Raw genomic sequence first — 15,005 nt, 5'->3', positions numbered from 1 at the left:
CCACTGATCTAGATGTCGAGTCATGCAGGGGCTGCTCCTTGGGTGGCAGTGGTTCCTCGGGCTGCAGTTGTTCCTCAAGTGGTTGTGGTAGTGGCTGCTCCTCAGTTGGCAGCGGCTCCTCTGGTGGGTGCTGTTCGCAACAGTGGTGTCTCTTCTGGCTGTTAGGTGAGGCCGCTCGCACAGCTGCTGTTCCTTGGACAGGGGTGGGCTGATCACGGCGCTGCTGCTCTTCAGGTTGGGGCCGGCTGAGCGTGGCTGCTGCTCCTTGGACAGGAGCGGGGTGTTCATATGGCTTCTGCTCCTTGGATGGGCATGGACTGCTCACGTGGCTGCTGCTTCTTGGATCGGGGTGGGCTGCTCATGAGGCTGCCGCTCTTGGACAGAGGCAGGTTGCTTACAGGGCTACTGCTCCTCGTTCGGGTTCAGGCTGCTCAGGCAGCTGCTGCTGCTCAGATGGGGGACTGGCTGCTTGTGTGGCTGCTGTTTCTCGGGTGGGAGTGAGCTGCACATGCGGCTGCTGCTCCTCAGGTGGGGGTGGGATGCTCACCCAGCTGCTGCTCGGTGGACAGGTGCAGACTGCATGTGTCTGCTACTCCTTGGACCGGTTTGGGCGGTGCAGGGCTGCCGTTCCTCAGATGTGGTTGGTCTGTCTGCTTGTGTGGCTGCTGTTACTGCATTTTAAACTTGTATGTAGGTTCCCTTGGCTGCGAAGCTTTGCTTTCCCTATATGCGTGAGCTTAAAATTATTGGAGCCATCGCTCTTCATTGCTTCCAGCATAACTTGTTGAAGTGACAGAAATGTATTATACAGTATTTCGGGAGAAATATTATCAAAGGCTAATATGGTGCCTCTTCTGCTAAGAGGAATATGTCTAAGTTTTTCAAGTTTTTCTCCATAATCTTTGCATTTATGTCCACAGTTTTGTTTTTTCAAAGAATCGACATTAGCATAAGATTCTCCTTGACAATTATTTTCGGAAGCATGTTTCCAAATTCTTGATATGGTCATTTTGTTGCACTTAAATTGTTTTGCAGCTAACGTAATTGCACCTTTCTGCAACTTTTCCTTTTTCCTTTGATGCATCAAGAACTGGACAATTGCAACTAAATCTTTGTTTGAAAACTCTCTTTTTTTCATCTTACTTTTACAATGGATTGATATTCAACTGAAATAAAACAATTGATTTTGATCATCGGATGAAATTAGAAAAATAGTTATAATTTGTAATAATTCGATTAACCTAAAAATTGAAAGATGTGTCAAAACAAATGACAGATGTCTTGAAACATTGATTTTGATTGAAGGCTTCGCAATTTTGTGCTACAACATAACTTACAGCTGCATTCGTCAATAATTCCTGTTTAAATATTCACTTGCTACTATTATTATGGTTCAGAGGGAGTATTATTTATTACTGTGAGCCAGTGACTGTTCTAAATGTTTTACTTATTCATTCATGTACATTGAGCCCAAGCCAATTCTAGTTCCTGGGGAAATATTCCTTTCATGGAGCTTATACAGGGTGAGGCAAAAGTAGATTTACAGTTATTAATACACAAAACACAGAGTTTATCATTGTACTAGAGGCCCAGTACACGAAATTCATGCATGGAGGGGGGGGTTCCCTCAGCCCAGCCTGCACCCTCTCCAATTGGGGACCCCTTGGGGGATGTCTGACTGCCGGTTTAGGCCTGATCCCTGTGGACATCCCTCTTGCAATCTGGGACCGCTGGTCCTAACTGCTCACCTACCTGCCTGATCACCCCTATTTGCCTCTGTTTGCCAGTCTGATCACCCCTAATTGCCCTCCCCTGCCGGCCTGGTTGCCCCAACTGCTCTCCCCTACCGGCCTGATCTTGCCACCAATGGCCCTCCCCTGCTGGCCTGATCTGGCCCCCAACGGCCCTCCCCTGAAGGCCTGATCTTGCCCCCAACTGCTTTCCTCTGCTGGCTAATTTGGTTCTGATTGGTTGGTTTCAATGCCAGTCAGCATCAAAAGCTCTGCCTGCTAGGCAGCCACTGGCTCCCCACAGCACCCAGATTTGGTTCTGATTGGGCAGTTTCTATGCCAGTCAGAGTCAAAAGCTCCACCTCCTAGGCAGCCATTGGCTCCCCATAGCACCCAGATTTGGTTTTGATTGGGCAGTTTCTATGCCAGTCAGCATCAGAAGCTCTGCCTCCTAGGCAGCCACTGGATCCCTACAGCACCCACATTTGGTTCTGATTGGTTGGTGTCTATGCCAGTCAGTGTCAGAAGCTCTGCCTCTAGGCAGTCATTGGTTCTTCACAGCATCTACATTTGGTTCTGATTGGTTGGTTCCTATGCCAATCAATGTCAAAAGCTCTGCCTCCTAGGCAGCCATTGGTTCTTCATAGCAGCCACATTTGGTTCTGATTGGTCAGTTCTTATGCCAGTCAGCGTCAAAAGCTCTACATCCTAGACAGCCATTGGTTCTTCACAGCACTCAGATTTGGTTCTGATTGGTCAGTTCTTATGCCAGTCAGCATCTCCAGGCCTATCTGTGGGCCTGATCAGAGAGGTGGGGCTGAACAGCAGCCCCTCCAGCCAGGAGAGAAAGAAAGGCCCAGCTGCTGGTGAAGCTTAGAAAGAAAGAGGGAGAGAAAGAGAGAGGCAAGTACTGATCAACAGCTGCCACTGAGGCTGTGGATCAGACCTTGCCCCTCTCTCTGGGTCTCAGCCCCCTGGACAGTCAGTGCTGGGTCGCCAGGCTGCAGTGGGGCAGTCAGTGCTGGGTCGCCACAGCAACCCAGTGTTGACTGAAAAACTTCCGGGTTGGTCAACCTTGGGTTGTGATCGGCCCTGGCATTTTATATATTAGGATTATTATTTTTAGTTATTGTACATGAACAAGTGTAAACCTACTTTTGTCCCACCCTGTATTTGACCTAACTTTATCCTCACACAATAAAAGGGAGGCACTGTATATATCTTCATTATATAAAGAAGAAAAGTGAGGTTTAAAGCTGTTAAATAACTTATCCAAGGTCACAAAGCTCAGAAGTTGAAAATTAGAATTCTATGTCTGGACCATGACTCCAAAAGCCATTGGTTTAGACCAGGGACTGGTGAAAGAGTGATACATGTAGTTTTTGTGTCTGCCTTCTTTCACTGAGCATGTTTTCAAGGTTCATCCATGCTGTAGCATGTATCAGTACTTTATTCCTTTTAATGGCTGAATGATATTCTATTTATGGATATACAACTTTTCATTTATCCACACATCAGTTGGTGAACATGTGGGTTGTTTCTACTTTTGGGCTATGATGAATAATGCTGCTATAAAATTTTGCATACAAGTTTTTATGTGAACATATGAGGTTATATACCTAGGAGTGGAATTTCTGGGTCATGTGGTAATTCTATGTTTAACTTTTTTGTTTGTTTGTTTTTAAATTTTATTTTATTGTTTAACACTAGAAACACTAAAACTTAGTATATACCTATATTGCCCAAAAGCAGTCAAAATGACTGCATTGTGAAAGAATAGTATTGGAGCACTCTTCACTTATGTTCCTTAGCTTTTCCAATAACTCACTTCTATTTGACATTTCTTTCATGAATTTAGGGCGCAAAAGAAATAAAATAAACAACTTATTAGAACAAGTATCACTGCATAAAGATTCGAATAACAAGTGCTAGTTTAGCTTATTGAGCAACTGCAACTTATCAAGTATCGACAATTTATCATGTACTTGTATGTTATCATGTGACGGTAATCGAAAAAAAAATGAAAATTGTTATTTCAATACAAAGCCGAACTGGTCATATAATAAATTTGCTCAATTCAATAATAAGAGTCATTTGATTATTTAAAATTTCCCCAAGCAGTCAAAATGACTGCTTTTGGGCAATATAGGTATAACACATATATATACCGGAAATGAAGGAGGGGGGAGGTAACTACAAGTATTAATAAACACATTTATATGTTGTACAAAAAGTCACAAAATTCTAAGACATTGTGTCCTTATATACATAATTGTTTTTCTAATTGAAATTAAAAAGCAGTCAAAATGACTTCCTCGGGCAATCTAGTGTTAAAGTATTTTTGAAGAACTGCCAGACTGCTTTCAAAGAGGCTATACCTTTTGACATTCCCACCAGCAATATTTGAGGTTCTAATTTCTCCACATCCTTGACAACACTTGCTGTTGTCTATCTTTTTTATTACAGCCATTCTAGTGAGAGTGAAGCTATATTTCATAGTGGTTCTGATTTGCATTCCCCTAATGCAATGATGGTGAACCTTTTGAGCTCGGCGTGTCAGCATTTTGAAAAACCCTAACTTAACTCTGGTGCCGTGTCACATATAGAAATTTTTTTATATTTGCAACCATAGTAAAACAAAGATTTATATTTTTGATATTTATTTTATATATTTAAATGCCATTTAACAAAGAAAAATCAACCAAAAAAATGAGTTCGCATGTCACCTCTGACATTTGTGTCATAGGTTCGCCATCACTGCCCTAATGACTAGTTGAACATTTCCTCATTTGCTCATTGGTCATTTATATATCTCTTTGAAGACATATTAATTCACATTCTTTCACTCATTTTAAAATTGGGTTATTTTTTATTATTATTAAATTGCAAGTGTTTTAAAATATATTCTGAATATAAGTCCCTTATCAGATGTATGATTTTCAAATATTTTCTCCCATTCTGTTGGTTGTCTTTTCACTTTCTTGTTAGTGTTCTTTTAAACACAAAGGTATTTAATTATGATGAAGTCCAATTTATGTATTTTTTTGTGGTAAGAGCATTATCTGTTTTTAATTTGGTAGCTTGGGTATTTGGTATCATATCAAAGAAATGAATAAAATGTTATGAAGATTTACACCAATATTTCTTCTAAGAGTATTATAGTTTTAGCTCTTACATTTTGGTCTTTGATCCATTTTGAGTTCATGTTTATATATGGTGTGAGGCAAGGGTCCAACTTCATTCTTTTGCATGTAGACATAGCCAATTGTCCTAGCAGTATTTGTTGAAAAGATTATTCATTTCCCATTGAATAGTTTTGGCACTCCTATAAAGTCAATTGGGATGCGAGGGCGATCTGGCTGCAACATCTGCCACCCCAACGATCACCAGGGTTGATTTGGCTGATCTGGCTGGCTAGGCGGGTATACACCTCCTTCCTCATCAATCCATGGGCCCAGTACCATTATCTACCAGGGGTCCTCAAACTACGGCCCTCGGGCCACATGCGGCCCGCTGAAAACATTTATCCGGCCTGCCGGGTGTTTTTGCCGCCGCTGTGTGCATAGGAATTTGTTCATAGTTTTTTTTTAAACTATAGTCCAGCCCTCCAATGGTCTGAGGGACAGTGAACTGGCCCCCTGTTTAAAAAGTTTGAGGACCCCTGGTCTAGACTATTGTAGCTTTAGAGTAAGTCTTGAAATCAGGAAGTGTGGATCCTCTAACTTTGTTCTTCCTCAAGATTGTTTTGGATATTCTGGGTCCTCTGCATTTCCATATGAATTTTAGGATCAGTTTGTCAATTTCTTTTTGAAAAAGGAAAAACTAGCTGGTATTTGGATAGGGATTATATTGAATTGATAGATCCATTTTGGGAGGATGGTCATCTTAAGAATATTAAATCTTCCAATCTGTGAACACAGATGTCTTCCCATACATATAGGCCTTCCTTTATTTCTTTCAACAATATCCTGGTATTTTCAGTGTACAAGTCTTACACTCCTTTTGTGAAATATATTTATAAGTATTTAATTCTTTTTGATGCTACAGTTGTAAGAATTTTCTTAATTACCTTTTGGATTGTTCATTGCTACTGTATGAAAATACCGTTGATTTCTAAATATTGATCTTGTCTTTAGCAAATATTCTGAATTCATTTGTTTAAAAAAGACAATTTTTTAGAGCAGTTTTTTGTTCACAGTAAAATTAAGAACAAGGTATAGAGATTTCCCATAAACCAACTGCATACACACATGCATAACTTCTCTTATTATCATCATCACCTACCAGAATGGTACATTTGTTACAACTGATTAACCTGCATTGACATCAATTATGACTCATTGTCCATAATTTATTCTAGGATTCACATTTGGTATACATTCTATAGGTCTGGACACACAATGACATATGACATATATTCATCATTATGGTATCATACACAGTATTTTCATTGCCCTGAATATCTCTATTCTCTTCCCATCAAACTCTTCTCCCAGCCTCAATCCCTGATCTTTTTATTGTTTCCATAGTTTTTCCTTTTCCAAAATGTCATAGAGTTGGAACTGTATAATATGTAGCCTTTCAAACTGCTTATTTCACTTAGTAATACAAATTTAAAATTTCTTCAAGTCTTTTCATGGTTTGACAGCTCATTTCCTTTTAGTGCTAACTAATATTCTATTGTCTGGATGTACCACAGTTTGTTTTTTTGTTTACCTAGTAAAGGACATCTTGGTTGCTTCCAAGTTTTGGCAATTCTGGATAAAGCTGCTCTAAATATCCGTGTATAAGTTTTTATGTAGACATAAGTTTTCAACTCCTTTGGGTAAATACCAAGGAATATTTGCTGGATCATATGGTAAGAGTATGTTTAATTCTGTAAGAAACTGCCAAACTGCCAATGTGGTTGTACCATTTTACATTTTCATCAGCAATAAGCGAGAATTCCTATTGCTCCACATCCATGTTACAATTTGGTGTTGTCAGTGTTTTGGATTTTGGCTATATGAACAAACTTTTTTGTGTACACCTTAGCATTTTCTCTCTATAAAAAATCATATAATCTGCAAATAGCCACAGCTTTACTTTTTCCTTTCCCATCTGGAAAGGAAATTCCTTTTATTTCCTTTTCTCCAATTGCCCTGGCTAGAATCTCTAGCACAATGTTGAGCAGAAAAGGCAAAAGTGGACATCCTTGTCTTGTTTCTGATCTCAGGAGGAAAGCTTTCAGTCTTTCACCTTTTAGTATGATATTACATGTAGATTTCTGATGGATGCCTTTTATCAGGTTGAAGAAGCTCCCCTGTATTCCTAACTTGTGTGTTTTTATGATGAAAGAGTATAGGATTTTGTCAAATGGTTTTTCTGTGTCTATTAAGATTATGTTTTTGTTTTTGATTCTATTCATAGGTGTACTAATTGCTTTTCAGATGCTACAATGATGTTGCATTCCTGGAATAAATTCTACCTGGTCATGGTGTATGATACTTTTTATATGTTGTTTGCTTTGGTTTGATAGAATTTTTTGAGAATTTTTGCATCCATATTCAAAAGAGATATTGGTCTGTAATTTTTGTGTGTGATATTTTTGTCTAGTTTTGGTATCAGGGTATTTCTGGTTTCATGAAAGAGTAGTGTTAAGTCTCTAAATGTTTGGTAGAATTAACCAGTGAAACCATAAGTACCTAGGGTTTTCTTTGTGGGATTTTGAAAATAAAATTACTAATTCAGTCTCTTTTACTTGTTATAGGTTTATTTAGGTTTTCTATTTTTTTTTCCTTGAGTTACTTTCTATAGTGTGTGTCTTTCTAGGAATATGTCCATTACATCAAGCTTATGTTATTTATTGACATACAGTGGTCCATAATATTTGCTTTTTCTCCTTTTTATTTCTGTAAGATTAATAATAATATTCCCCACTTTCATTTCTGGTTTTAACACTTTAAATCTTCTCCCCTCCCCGTCCCATACCTTGGTCAGTCTATCTAAAGGCTTGCCAATTTTGTTGCTCTTTTCAAAGAATCAACTTTTGGTTTTATTGGTCTTTATTGTTTTTTTATTCTCTACTTATTTTTTGCTCTAATTCTGTGGTTCTCAACCTTCTGGCCCTTTAAATACAGTTCCTCATGTTGTGACCCAACCATAAAATTATTTTCGTTGCTACTTCATAACTGTAATGTTGCAACTGTTATGAATCGTAATGTAAATATCTGATATGCAGGATGGTCTTAGGCGACCCCTGTGAAAGGGTCGTTTGACCGCCAAAGGGGTCGTGACCCATAGGTTGAGAATCGCTGCTCTAATTCTGATCATGGGTATACTTTGTTTTTGCATTTTACTTCATTGTGCTTCATGGATATTGCTTTTTTTTTTTTTTAAACAAATTAAAGTTTTGTGGCTCCGTGCTATTTTTCCAACAGCATTTGCTCATTTTGTGTCTCTGTGTTACATTTTGGGAATTCTCACAATGTTTTAAACTTTTTCATTATTATTATATTTGTTATGGTGATCTATGTATGATAAGTTACCTTTTTCAAAAGAGATTTTTAAAATTGATTTTAGAGAGAGTGAGGGAGAGAGAGAGAAACATTGATGTGAGAGAGAAGCATCAATTGCTTGCTACCCCCATGCACCCCAGGTCACGCCCAACCAGGGATCAAACCTGTACCTGGGTATGTGCCCTGATGAGATTCAAACCCACCACTTCTTGGTGTACAGAACAGTACTCCAACCAACTGAGCCACACTGGCTAGGGCTATGATAAGTTATCTTGAATGTTACTATTGTAATTGTTTCGGGCACCATGAACTATATTCATATAAGATAACAAATTTAATTGAAAATGTGTGTATTCTGACTGCTCCACCAAACAGCCATTACCTCATCTCTCTACCTCTTGTCCCTATTCCTTGATACACAAAAATATTGAAATTAGGCAAATTAATGACCCTAATGGCCTCTAATGTTCAAGAGAAAGGAAGACTTGCATGTTTCTCATCCTATATAATAAAAGCCTAATATGCTAAGTGTCCTGTTGACCTGCCGGCTGTTCAACCAATCAAAGCGTAATATACTAATGATATGCTAAGGCCCTCAACTGTTCGCTAAGACATGCACTTACCACCAGGGGGCAGACAACCAGTTGCTATAATGTGCACTGACCACCAGAGGGGCAGTCGCTCCGACAGGTAGGTTAGCTTGCTGCTGGGGTCAGGCAGATCAGGACTGAGTGAGATGGGTCAGATACACCCTGGGGCCCTCCCATGGTCCCTCCCTGGGCCCTGATCCTGGCCCCGGCTGGCCAATCTCCTGCATCCCTCCCTGGCCCTGATCATGCACTGGTGGGGCTCTTCGGCATGGCCTGCACCATCTCACAATCTTGGACCCCTTGGGGGATGTCAGAGAGCCAGTTTTGGCATGATCCTACATGGGGAGCGCTGCTCAGCCAGAAGCTGGGATTATGGCTGGTGAGCGCAGTGGTGGTGGCAGGAGTCTCTCCTGCCTCTGCGGCAGCGCTAAGGATGTCCAACTGCTGGGAATGGGCCTAAGCCATCAGTTGGACATCCCATAAGGGCTCCTGGGCTGCAAGAGGGTGCAGGCCGGGCTGAGGGAGCCCTCCTCCGCTGAGTGCATGAATTTCATGCACCGGGCCTCTAGTTTTAAATAAAAAGCTAAAAGTTATTAAGCTTAGTGAGGAAGGCATGTTGAAAGCTGAGGTAGGCTGAAAGATAGGCCTCTTGCACCAAACAGTTAGCCAAGCTGTGAATGCAAAGGAAAAGTTCTTGAAGGAAATATAAACTGCTACTCCATTTTTTTTGCATGTATCTGATCAAATTTCCCAGCACCATTTATTGAAGAGACTGTCTTGACTCCATTGTATGCTCTTGCCTTCTTTGTCAAATATTAATTGAGCATAATGGCTTAGGTCTATTTCTGAGTTCTCTGTTCTGTTCCATTGGTCTATATTTCTGTTTTTGTGCCAGTACCAGGCAGTTTTGAGAACTGTGGCTTGGTAATATAGCTTGACATCTGGTATTGTGATCCCTCCAACTTTGTTCTTCTTTCTCAGGATTGCTGTGGCTATTTGGGGTCTTTTTAAATTCCAGTTGAATTTTTGGAGAGTTTGTTCTAGATCTTTGAAATATGCCGTTGGTATTTTAATGGGGATTGCATTGAATCTGTAGATTGCTTTGGGTAGTACGGACATTTTAATGATGTTGATTCTACCAATCCATGAACATGGCATGTTATTCCATTTGTTTATGTCTTCCTCTATCTCTTTTTTCAATTTCCTGTAGTTTTCTGAGTACAGGCCTTTTACCTCTTAAGTTTATTCTTAGATATCTTAATATTTTTGGTGCAATGGTAAATGGGATCGTTTTTTTCCATTTCTCTTTCTCTGAGTTCATTATTGGTGTATAAAAAAAGCCATAGATTTCTGGGTGTTGATTTTGTATCCTGCTACATTGCCAAATTCATTTATTAGGTCTAGTAGTTTTTTGATGGAGTCTTTGGGGTTTTCTATGTATAGTATCATGTCATCTGCAAATAAGGACAGTTTTACTTTTTCTTTTCCAATTTGGATGCCTTTTATTTCTTCTTCTTATCTGATCGCTATGGCTAGCACTTCCAGTACTATATCGAACAGGAGTGGTGAAAGTGGGCATCCCTGTCTTGTTCCTGTTCTCAGGGGAAATAAATTTAGTTTTTTCCCATTTAGTATGATGTTGGCTGTAGGTTTGTCATATAAGGTAAAGTGATACTCCGGTAAACACACAAATGATCAGAAAGCAAAAACAGACTTACTACTAATATGAAAAACATTTTAGTGGTCTGGAGAGAAGATCAAAGCAATCACAACATGCACTAAGTCAAAGCCTAATCCAGAGCAAGACCCTAACTGTCTTCAAGTCTATGAAAGCTGAGAGAGATGAAAGAGCTTCAGAAGAAATATCAAGCAGAGGTTGGTTTCAGAGGCTTAAGGAAAGAAACCAACTACATAATATAAAATTGCAAGGTAAAGCAGTAAGTGCTAATGCAGAAGCTGCAGCAAGTTATCCAGATCTGTCTAGGAACATGTATAAAGGTGGCTACACTAAATAACATATTTGTAATGTAGATGAAATAGTCATATATTGGAAGAAGAAGCCATCTAGGATTTACATAGCTAGGGAGGAGAAGTCAGTGCCTGGCTTCTAAGCTTCAAAGGACAGGCTGACTCTCTTGTTAGGGGCTAATGCAGCTGGTGACTTTAAACTGAAGCCAATGTTCATTTATTATTTTGAAAAATCCAAGTCTCTTAATAACTATGCTAAATTCACTCTGCCTGTGCTGTATAAATAGCACAATGCCTAGATGAAAGCACATATATTTTTACATGGTATACTGAATATTTTAAGCCCACTGTTGCCAGGAAGAAGAGATTCCTTTAAAAAAAAGTACTGCTCATTGACAATGTACCTGGTCACCCAATAGCTCTAATGGAGATGTAAAATAAGATTAATATTATTTTCTTTCGTTTATTTAAGAAATAGGTTTTTATTAATTTTTAGAGAGAGAGAGAGGAAGGAAGAGGGACAGATAGAAATATCGATGAGAGATGAATATCATTGATCAGCTGCCTCCTGCATGCACCCTACTGGGATCAAGTTTGCAACCCCAGCATATGCCCTGACTGGGAATTGAACAATGACCTTTTGGTTTCTGGATCAACACTCAATGGCTGAGCCATACCAGCTGGGCAAGATTAACATTATTTTCATGCCTGCTAACACAACATCCATTCTGCAACCCATAGATCAAGGAGTAATTTTAACTTTCATGTCTTATTTAAGAAATACATTTTGTAAGGCCATAGCTCCATAGATAGTGATTCCTCTGATAGATCTGGACAAAGCCAATTGAAAACCTTCTTGAAAGGTTTTACCACTCTAGATGCCAATAAGAATATTTGTGATTCATGGGAAGAGGTCAAAATATCAGTATTAACAGGAGTTTGGAAGAAGTTGATACCAACCGTCATGGGTGACTTTGAGGGGTTCAAGACATCCATGGAGGAAGTAACTGCAGATATGATGGAAATAGCAAGAGAACTAGAATTAAAAGTGGAGTTTAAAGATGTGACTGAATTGCTGCAATCTTATGATCAAACTTCAATGGATGAGGAGTTGCTTGTTATGGATGATCAAAGAAAGTGGTTCCTTGCAATTGAATCTACTCCTGGCAAAGATGCTGTAAAGATTATTGAAATGACAACAGAGGATTTAGGATAATTCATAAACTTAGTTGATAAAACAGCAGCAGGAGAGGACTGGCTCCAATTTTGAAAAAAGTTTTATTGAGGGCAAAATGTTATCAAATAGCACTGCATGCTACAGAGGACACTGGTGGGGCATAATAGTTTTTTAGGGCTATGATAACAAATTACCACAAACAGTGTCTTAAACAATAGCAATTCTCTCACAATTCTGAAGACCTTAAGTCTGAAATAAAGGTGTTATCATGATCATACTCTCTCCTAAAACTAAGGGAGAATCTATTCCCTGTCTCTTAGTTTCTGATGTTTGCTGGCAATTTTTGCAACTCCTGGGTTTGTGGAAGCATAATTCCAACTTCCTTCATTTTAAATCTTTGGCCTCTCTCTTCCAAAGACCCTAATAATTGGATTTAGGGCACACCTGGATAATCCAGGATAAGCTCCTTCTTTCAAGATCCTACATTTAATTATACTTTTTACCATATAATGTAATACTCATTCTTTGGCCACATAAATTAATATTCACAGATTCTGGGGATCAGGAGGTGGACATATCATTAGGGCCACTATTTGACCCACTATAGAGGCAAACTTCACTGGCCAATACATGGAGTGGGAGGTAATGTGGGAAACAAATAGATCTGAAACAGCATTTGTATTTGGAAGATGGGAATGGAAGTGGGAAATAAGAGTAAGCAACACATGGAAGGAACAGAAGGATAGTCTGGGACTCAAAGCATAGACTTTAGAAAGCCATTGTTGCTCTAGCCAGTTTGGCTCAGTGGATAGAGCCTTGGCCCACAAACTGAAGGGTCCCGGGTTCAATCCCCAGTCAAGGCTCAATCCCCTGGTCACAGTGCATACAAAAGGCAACCAATCAATGTCTCTCTCTCACATCAATGTTTCTCTTTCTCTCTCTCCCACTCCCTTCAACTCTCTAAAAATCAATGGGAAAATATCCTCAGGTGAGGATTAAAAAAAGAAAAGAAAGCCATTGTTGCCGGGAGCCGGTCCATCCTTGCTGTTTCAAGGGATCTGGCATATATGGCATACTGTTCTTAATATGTTTGCTCACCTTCTTGGCGCTGTGTTTTAACCAAGGTCACCTCTCCGAGAAAGGTTGAATCCCCAGGTAGGGATTTCCCCCTGAAGTTAGGGAGGGAATAAAACCCCTCAACTAAGTGCCAGGCGGGTAATTAATCACTTTAACTATGAACAATCATGCTTAAGCTACATAATCTTTACTCCCTGGAATGGAGATAAGAAACGCCCTAACCTTTGTAATATTGATAGGATTGAATCAACTGGTATATATACAGATGTAACGAGACAGAATTTAGAACACAGAACTCATGAGACAGAATTCAGAAGACAGAACCTACATAGAGCCTGGAGACAGAAGAACTTCGCTGGAGAGAACATGGCAATAGATCCTGGACTGAACCTGACTATAGAACATGGCAGGAGAACCTGTACAGAACCTGGCTGGAGATCCTAAGCAGAATCTCTCTGGAGATCCAGACCAGAACTTGGCTGGAGATCCTGGCTGGGCTGCTGATCAACTGGATGCTGTCTCCGTGTCCTTCCTTTTTCGCCGACTCCGTCCACACCTTTGGGGACCCCTGGACCTGCTGGGGTTGGACCCCGGCACATTGTTTTTTTAAGCAGAATACAATATGAGTATAATGATTAGGAGCATAAATTTGACAACCCTATTTGCAGCTGGAGTTAGTGAGGACATGGGTAGGAAGAAGATGAATTCAAAAGACAGCTATAAAGAATAATTATTTTAATTTTTGGGACAAATCAAATATAGGAAATGAAGGAATTAGTAAGGCTCCAAGGTTTCTCACTGGTATTCTGCAAAGTACTTAAGAAGGAGGCAGAGCCAGTTCAAAGTTTCGACATGTTGAGACTTAGATGTTGACATTTAGATGTCTTAAATAAACAAAATAGTCACTTTGATTATTTACATGTGAAGTTTGGGGAGAAACATATACTTATAAATGTTTTTCAGTTTATAAGAATAGTGTTGAGATGAATACATTTAATAAATTAAGTACTTTAACTTCCAAAGAGTAGGAAGTATGTAGGAAAATTTTTAAAATATTATTTTTATTTATTAACAGGTGAATATTCAACAAAAAGGATTAGTGGGCTTGGTTTAACTGTAGTTCCTATAGTGATATTAATATTACTTCAGTACTCTGTGTTTATGATAAGTATTTGTTGTTGTTTTAGCATGATTGTGTCCACCCTTTTAACTTAACAACTACATTTTTAATTTAAATATTCTTTAAAAATTTTTTATGTTTTTATTGATTTCAGAGAGAGGAAGGGAGAGGGAAGAGATAGAAACATCAGTAATGAGAAAGAATCATTGATTGTCTGTTTGCTGCACACCCCCTATAGGGATCAAGCTTGCAACCCAGGCATGTGCCCTGACCAGGAATCTAAATGTGACCTCCTGTTTCATGGGTCGATGCTCAACCACTGAGCCACACTGACTGGGCTGATTTAAATATTATTGTATGTTTTTATTAACAGTAAAAGTTGGTTTATCTCCCTAGCTATTCTTAGTGAAATTTCCCCCAAAAGGATTAATTTAAGGTTATATTAGGTTTTCAAACTATTAATTTTATAAAAACCGATTTTCATATTTATATTTGACTAGAGGCCTGGTGCTGTCTGCCAGGGAGAGACGGCTGGAAATTCAGGTACCCTCTTAAAGGGTCAACACACAAAATTCCCTGTGGAGCCATCCACATTGTGCAGATGGGGGACAGAGTAGAGTGGAGCTATGTGAGCAGAAGCCAGGATTGGGTGCTCTGGGGTTAGAGCTCAGAAGGCAGACACCCTGGTTTCCTGTGCTGAGTCATTCCCTCACACTGTGGAGGTCATCTTTCTCAGCAGACATTTGCTATACCGGCAGCTTTGCTTGAGGGGAAGACAGGTGACTCATCCTATTGGAAAACACCTTGCCCGAAGGTGCAGAGTTGCTCAGGCCCATTAAGAGACTG

At 39.6% G+C, this 15,005-nt stretch overlaps 1 protein-coding gene across 5 annotated transcripts in view; it reads right to left on the bottom strand.

Annotated features, from left to right (window-relative positions):
• HDAC8 (histone deacetylase 8) overlaps positions 1-15,005 on the bottom strand; it is a 410,969-nt gene that overhangs the window by 77,595 nt on the left and 318,369 nt on the right. Inside the window, exon 10 of one of the 5 annotated variants that reach the window (XM_059680415.1) lies at positions 1,131-1,166. The exons of the other annotated variants lie outside the window; for them this stretch is intronic. Coding sequence (XP_059536398.1) covers positions 1,146-1,166 — 21 coding nt within the window. The 3' untranslated portion in view covers positions 1,131-1,145. Of the gene's footprint in view, positions 1-1,130; positions 1,167-15,005 lie in introns of those variants that run through there. 5 annotated transcript variants of the gene reach the window in all.

Source organism: Myotis daubentonii, chromosome X (assembly GCF_963259705.1).
Source record: "Myotis daubentonii chromosome X, mMyoDau2.1, whole genome shotgun sequence".
Classification (NCBI taxonomy): Eukaryota; Metazoa; Chordata; class Mammalia; order Chiroptera; family Vespertilionidae; genus Myotis; species Myotis daubentonii.
The sequence above is the reverse complement of the archived record's forward strand: the minus strand, read 5'-3'. Positions and strand labels throughout refer to the sequence as shown.